General features: G+C 36.3%; 1 protein-coding gene across 1 annotated transcript; it reads left to right on the top strand.

Moving 5' to 3' along the window:
- LOC117638691 (U3 small nucleolar RNA-associated protein 14-like) lies at positions 1-4,999 on the top strand (the record flags this gene model as incomplete). The annotated part of the gene is made up of 14 exons (XM_034373784.1): positions 1-135; positions 588-809; positions 1,024-1,356; positions 1,627-1,998; positions 2,096-2,176; positions 2,310-2,393; positions 2,483-2,836; positions 2,927-2,998; positions 3,105-3,167; positions 3,532-3,600; positions 3,755-3,868; positions 4,111-4,340; positions 4,447-4,568; positions 4,842-4,999. Coding segments are annotated over 12 exons (2,046 nt in total), but the record flags the coding sequence as incomplete, so codon positions are not given.
- Positions 5,000-7,663: the final 2,664 nt, after the last annotated feature.

The raw sequence follows: 7,663 nt of genomic DNA on the forward strand, positions 1-7,663 counted from the left end.
CCAACTGTGGGAGCAATAGCTTCTGAATTTGAACCCAGAACAGAATTTGAGAAGAAAATTGCTTCATTAGTTTATGACGACCAGGTTATGGAGGCTCACCAAAAAGATGGGTCAAGGCTTCTTGAATTAAATAAGGTATGTATACAATAGACTAGTGCACTTGATGGAATAATATTGTTTTATAAGATGAGTTTTGGCAACTTATTGTCTCCTATTGCCTTCAAAATTGTTAATTTATCTGATCGTACTCATATCTAATAGAATGACTGATGTTAAACTGTCTGACTGGACACTAAGGTTCTATGACATGATTGAAATGAGATTGTGATAGTTGATAAAACCTTCATGTTAACTTCTTCAAAACTAAGTTGCACCTTGTTATGATTATTACAGAGATTGATGTTACTTTAGTTTTTAAGTATTTTGTATCCTTTGTATGGTTGTCAATAATCTATCATGTTGCTGTAACTATCTTTTTGCCTTTTGTTCTTGTATGGTGCATAGTGTAGCTAAATTGTTCTGTGTTTGCACCAAATTAAATTATCTATTCCTTGAATGTATGTTTCTTGTTCTGGTTTGCCTGACAGGTATCAGCTGAAGATGAAAAGGACCGCCATAATCGAATGGCCAAAATGCGCAGCCTTCTCTTCCGTCATGAAATGAAGTCAAAACACATAAAAAAGATCAAATCCAAAACATATCATCGTCTGTTGAAGAAAGATAGATTGAAGGCATCATCTACACAAAGTGAAATGGATCTAGAAGCTGCTAAAGAACTCGCAATGAAGCAAGAGTATGAGAGAGCAAAGGTGATAGATTTTTCCCCAAATATAGGTGGTAGTTAACTGGTTTTGGTTCCTTAGTGCATTACTTCCTCAAGAAACTTTATTTTTCTCTCTTTTCTGGTTACGCTAGGGAACCAGAAACATAAGGCAAACTGTACTTCTTGTGACAGTCAAGAAACACTCTTTATTGTACAAGCGAAAAGAAAGTGTAAATTCTTTTCTTTTCAACTTGATCCAGGAACGAATGACTCTGAGGCACAAAGGTAGCTCCAAGTGGACCAAGCGCATCAAAGAGCGTGGTATAGATGTCCAAGATGAAGGAACTCGTACTGCGATTGCCGAACAGCAGCACCTGCATGCTCTGCTAACAAGAAAAATGAATTCTATGAAAGATGGTAGTAGCAGTAGCAGTGATGACACTAGTGATGAGGATGATGTGGATGTATATTCAGCTGGTTCAGATCAGGCTAGGGCATCAAAGTTGTTAGAAAAAGCAAAGGAGAAGACACTTAACTTGTTGGATGAAGATGATGAAGTGCCTAAATCAGGAGTGCTTTCATTACCTTTTATGGTAAAGCTTTGGTTTTTCTTGTTAGTTTCAGATATTAACAATGTAGTAGCAATTTACAACTACCATGAATGTCATTGTTGTTTCAATCCTTTGTTTGAAAATAAAATGCTTTATTATTTCAGAACTTATGTTAATTATCTTCGGAAGGCCAGTTGAGTAAGGAAGATAAACATTACTTACTGTTTGTATCTTTCCCTTGACCCTGTCACGTTCATGATTCTTTTGGTCCTTGTATTGTTAAGTCATTAGTCAGCTGTTTGTTTGACATAGGTGCGTGGATTGAAAAAAAGGAATGAGGCAGCTGCTGAAGAAGCTAAACTTGCTCTTCAAGAGTATGAGTCATGGTCAAATCAGTTGGAGGATTCAAATGGGGCAGATAATGCAAAAGTGGCCCCTCCAAGTGGTAGAATGGTCTTCAATGCATCCAAGAAGGAGGCTCCAGAATCAAGTAATAAGACCCAATCGGATGATAAGATTAGATCAGATAATTATTATGGTAATAGTGATAGTGAAGATGACTTCGAGCCCAAAGAAAATGTTGATATCAGGGAAGACAGAAGTAGTGATTTGCAGAACAATGGCGGCATTAATCCTGTCTTACTTCATAAGGAATCTAAAAATCATAAGGATTCTCTTTTCAAGGTAATAAGGCTTCTTAATTTTTTCCTGTCCTTTCTTGGAGACCTCTCTTTTGATCTATGAGCATGACAATGCCATCTCTATCTCTTGTGGTTCACAGAACTTTGATGATATTGTTCAAGACCCAGGTCCGAAGACAACACATGAGGTTTCTATTTTTGCTTCAGGCACATGGAAAAAGGTTAGTTTCTTTTGCATATTCTTTTTATTCTTCCTTATGAATAATGCAAGTATTTGTATACTTTTCTTACGATGGATATGTGCTTTTTTCCCTTTCTTTTTGGTAATTACTATTTCTTGTGTAATGAATACAGATGAAAGGTGGCAACAATGCAGATGCCAATGCGAATAAGCCTACTCGGCCCTTGGAATCAGTTGTGCTCAATCAAAATTTTCAAGTATAGCCTTTTTGCATTTATAAAATTTACATTTCCCACATTTATGATTGATTGGCTAGCTTAACGCTTTGAAAATGTTTCTGTTACAGGAACCTGTGAAGGATTTGGACGAGTATAGTGATGCAGATAGTGAGGGGCAGATGGTAGATGGGATTCTTACTTCAAAGAATGCTGGTGATGAAGGGCAATCAAGCAACAATTTGAGTGTGACTACTAATGTGATATACTTATATCGCTATGCAGAAAATTTAAGCTCTCAACAAAAAATTGAGATTACCAAGGTAGAACAGACTAAGGAGAGTTCTGGGAATGCAAAAGAAATTCCTGCAGGTGGAGATGGTTTTTCTGGAAAAGGGGTTAAAGAGGATGTGCTTGTGAAGAAGGACTATTTAATATCAGCAATGAAGGCAGTCTGTGATAAACTTGAACAAGCCAATGGGAAGGTTACATTTCGTTGAAGTTTTGATAGATCTATCAAGTTAGTTCCTTTTACAGTTTATATTGAATTTGTTTATGTTATTTTATTGTTAAAGGTTCTTGTTTCGGATATCAAGAAGGATCTAGGTTACAGCGGAACTCGTCCCGGGAATAGAGCTTGGAGGAAGGTAAAATTTCATTAAATATGTATTTGTTCTTAATCTCTGTATTAGCAATTTGATAAGTTATACTGATTTTTATCATTGTATTGTTCCCTGCATATTCTTCTTCCAGATTTGTGGCAAATTGGAAGCTGCTGATATTGTGAAAAAGTTTGAAGTTCAAGTGAATAAGAAGGTTTCCTGATAATCTTTTTAAGCAAACATCGTTTCTCTTGATTCCATGTTCAATATCGTGTTTCTTTATTCTTTTTATTTATTTAACATTCTCTTAGATACAAATTTGCAGTCCCTTTTTATAATATGATTTTTCCTTGCTTTAGATGAGTATGTTCACTATTGCTTTCTGTTTACTGCAAAAGTTAGTTAGGGTCATAATTTAAATTCATGATAAATTTGAATGACAGTTCAATTGCTTGTTATGCTCTTAATTTTTCCTTGTTTGTTATAAATTATAATCAAGTTCTAACCTGGTCTAGGACAAGGACATTTCGTGTTAGTTTGTTGGTCATGACCTGATATCTCTTTTGCATTTTGGACAGGTTGAGCAATTCCTGGGTTTGCTGAAAAAGTTTTGTCCAGTGAGTTTTGATCCAAAAAATCCTGGGCAGGTATTGCTTAGGACTGGTTTTCCTCTTTCTTGGATGTGTTATATTGTTTTCTTTAATAGCATAGGATGGACTACTGGTAGTCGTCATTGTTTTGTGCTCTTACTTTTTCTTTCTTTTTTTCAATCAAATTAAAGGGAAAAAAATTGTTTGGCAGGTGAAATTCATAAAGAAATGTCAAACCACTGATCTGCTTGTAGAACTTCCAATTGAGCATCAAATTCAGGAATTGATTAATGCTGCAGGCTCAGAGGGCATTATTATGTCCAATGTGAGTGCATTAATTTCTTGAGCAGCTATGTTTTATTTAAAGTGATGAAGATTAAAAAGATTTTGTAGTTTGCTGTTATTGTCAGTCTTAGCCAGTGAAATCCTTTGTTACTATTTATTCTGGTAAATATTTTAGCGTTGCTTGGTTAGAGCTTGCTTTGTGTGGTAAAATTCCTGCCGTTGAGAAAAAGTTGCATTTCACCTATAAATTCCTTGAAGTATTTATTTATTTGCTATATACAGGTTTCGAAGAGGCTTGGAATTGGCAGGAAAGAGAGTGATAAGCTGATTGAAAGTATGTGCTCTAGGTTTGGGATGATTAAGAAGAAAGAAAGAAACAAAAAAAATCCAAGAATATCGAGTTTGGGCACTGGGGAAATGCAATTCTGAATCAGCCAATGCATTCCTTAATAAATCAGAAAATCTCAATCAAAATCAAACTCTTTCCACATGTGACTATTCAACTTTGACAGGTGATACTGCTAAACCTGGGAATATGAAAAATGGAGATATTAGTGCTGACCCTTCTAGGTGATTTTTGCTGAATCTAACCATATGCATCTCTGTCCCGGATTACAGAAACGGAAACAAATGACACCTCATCAGAAAGACCACCTGCTGTGTTAAAGCCATGTAGACCATGTCTGTCTTTGACAGTGGATGGTTCCATAAGGGAAGAAAGGATAATTAAACAGTTACAGGTTTTTGTTCTAATCCATTGCCTTGAGGATTTCCTGGTCATCTTATTATCCCCATTTTCTGTATGTTTGCTTCATGGCTTGTTCAATATTTAGTACAAATAGTGTATAATGGCAATTAAAACCATATTTTAAATTACACAACTCACTTCACTGAATTAGAGGTACTTATGCAATTTATTTAAACCTTCTGATCAATGCATGTTTTCCCCTGTATTACCACTTTCTGGTGCTTCATGCATGTTATGATAAATGCCAACACCTTAATGGATTCAGGATAAAGGGGATGGAGTTCAATCTCAAAAACGTAAACATGCTTCCCTGAAAAGGAAGAGAACTTCTGAAGCAAGGTCAGTAGAGTTCACAGAAGTTGACGAGGTAACTAGACGGTTGAAAGAGCAGAGGCTTGCTACATTACCTGGTTACTGAGAAACAATTAATGGAAGAACGAAATCTCTTGGACACTTCTGGCGAGCATGACTCACATTTGCATGCATTCCAGAGGGATGGTAATCAAGAAATTGAGCAGGAACCTGAACCAAATGAAGATGGTGAGGGGTGTTATTCAACCTTAAGCAAGTGTGCTTTTTCAAAGTTGAAGCCGACACGACAAAGCAGGTTTTCATGGACTGAGGAGGCTGACAGGTAAGGGAAGAAGATGTGTAAAATTATCCTAGAGCCATAAGTATAATCTCATTAAAGCTATCTGTACGGGCAATAAGGCATCTAATATGTAACATGTCATTGTTGACCATGAGAACAATCTGATATCTGATAACATGTCATGGTTGCTTCTATCACATATTAGACGTTAGCAGTCAATAGAATATTAGAAGCATCAGCCAAGGAATTATCGGATATTCCAATTATATTTATTTTATTTTATTTTTTTTCTGTTTGTGTATGCTGATGCTAGCACATCAGTGTTCTTGACTTAGGAGACTGAATGATGGTCGTACAAAAAAACAAAATTTTCATTGGAAAGATGAAAGCATGGTAACAAATTTTTCCAAAGACTGCGTGAGTGGGAATTTCAGATTTTTCCCTTCCATTTAATACATTGGTTATTTCTCTTTTTTGTATCTGATGAAACATAGGATTCCTTTTATTCTTTCCATGCAACAATTTGTTTTACTATTTGCATTTCACTTATATTGATATCATTCCTTTAGGCAATTGGTTATCCAATATGCAAGACGCTGTGCAACTCTTGGGGCAAAATATCATCACCAGATAAGTTGGGCTTCACTTCCTGACCTTCCAGCACCTCCTAGTACCTGCAAAAGAAGAATGTCATATCTGAAGAATAGTAATGGAAAATTTAGAAAATCTCTAATGATGCTCTGTAACATGCTCAGTAAGCGATATGCAAAGCTCCTGGAAAAAACCAAGAACAGGTCACTAAACAATGATGAGTGCAGACAACTTTTGCAAGGTTCAACAGGAGAAGACTATAACATGAATTTTCCCAACATCAGTGGCCATAATCAAGGGAGGAGTCTTCAGGAAGAACCATGGGATAATTTTGATAACAATGATGTTAAAAAATCCCTGGATGAGATACTTCACTACCAGAGGATGACTAGATTGGATGCCACCAAAAGATATGGATCTACCTATGAGGAGGGGTCAGATCTTAATACAAATGCTGAAGAAAATGTAATTACCCAATCCCTACAACTTAATTTTACAAGTATTAACAGCTCATTAAATGTGCTATATACTTGATTAATTCAACATATAGCCTAGTAAACCTACTTCTCTCTCTCTCTCTCTCTCTCTCTCTCTCTCTCGATATATACCAGTTATTTGTGTTTATGTACACTGAAGTCCATCTGCACCTGTATTGTAACGATTTGAGTACTTTCTTCCCTTATTTTCCTAGTATATGCCAATATCTGGCTCATCTAGTTTTTACTGAAATACTTTTTCACTTGCAGGACCCCAAGGAATCTGAATTAATTGTATCAACTGTTCCATATGAGGATATTCAGAATCATAGTAGAGGCGTTTCTGCACAAAGACTAAGTTATCAACAACTTCATAACAACTTCTTTAAACTTTTGCATGAAGGAGTTGTTAGTACACCAGCGTACAAATCTTTGGCTGTAGAGCTGTTTAAGCTTGTCTTCTTGAGTACCACAACAGCACCAGAAGAACAAAACCTGGTTGCAGAAATTCGACAGCGTTACTCAAAGTGTGATCTTTATGCAGCTCTGAACTACCTAAGAGATAACAAAATTTTGGTAAATCTTAGTTTCTGTTGATTATTGGATTGAACATTCATTCTTTGCAGTGCTTGAATTGAAGTCCAAGCCTAGTCCAACGAGATTTTTATTCACTTCTTCTTAATAGCTTAATATGCATTGTTTGTCTTAATGTCCCTCTTATAATCCTGTTCATCTAATTTATAGTTGTATATATTTCATTCCTGATTAAATTTTATTTGGCAGATTGGGGGTACTGACAGTCAACCTTTATCTCTCTCGCCTCAGTTTTTCCCTAATATTTTCAAGTCACCATTTCCAATTGATTCTGGAAAGAGAGCTGCCAAACTTTCTCATTGGCTCCACGAAAGGGATAAAGATCTTATGGAAGGGGGGATTGATCTCTCTGAAGATTTAGAATGTGGGGACTTATTTCATTTGTTTGCTCTAGTTTCTTCAGGTCAGCTGTCAATTTCCCCATGCTTGCCTGATGAAGGAGTGGGTGAGGCTGAAGATTTGAGAAGCTCAAAACTCAAAATTGAAAGCAATGAATGTTTGAACACTAGAAAACTAAAATCCTTGGTATCCGAAAGTGAAATGATTTCCCGTCGAGAGAAAGGGTTCCCAGGTATCATGGTATCTGTATATCGTGCAGAATCTTCTGCATCCAATTGTGTAGATTTTTTCAAAGATGATGACACTTCAAGTGGTGAAAAACATTTTGGTGGAAATGATCGACTAGACAGCACTTCAGTGATCCCCCTTGCAGGAGATTGTGATTCTGGTGGTGCTCATTCACAGAGGGAAACAAATATGAATGTTAATGATGTGCATAAGGTGACCATTCTTTGTTCCCCTGAAGAGGTTGCTGAGCGCTCGTATGAAAAACAA

Source organism: Prunus dulcis, chromosome 8, assembly GCF_902201215.1.
Source record: "Prunus dulcis chromosome 8, ALMONDv2, whole genome shotgun sequence".
NCBI classification, from domain to species: Eukaryota; Viridiplantae; Streptophyta; class Magnoliopsida; order Rosales; family Rosaceae; genus Prunus; species Prunus dulcis.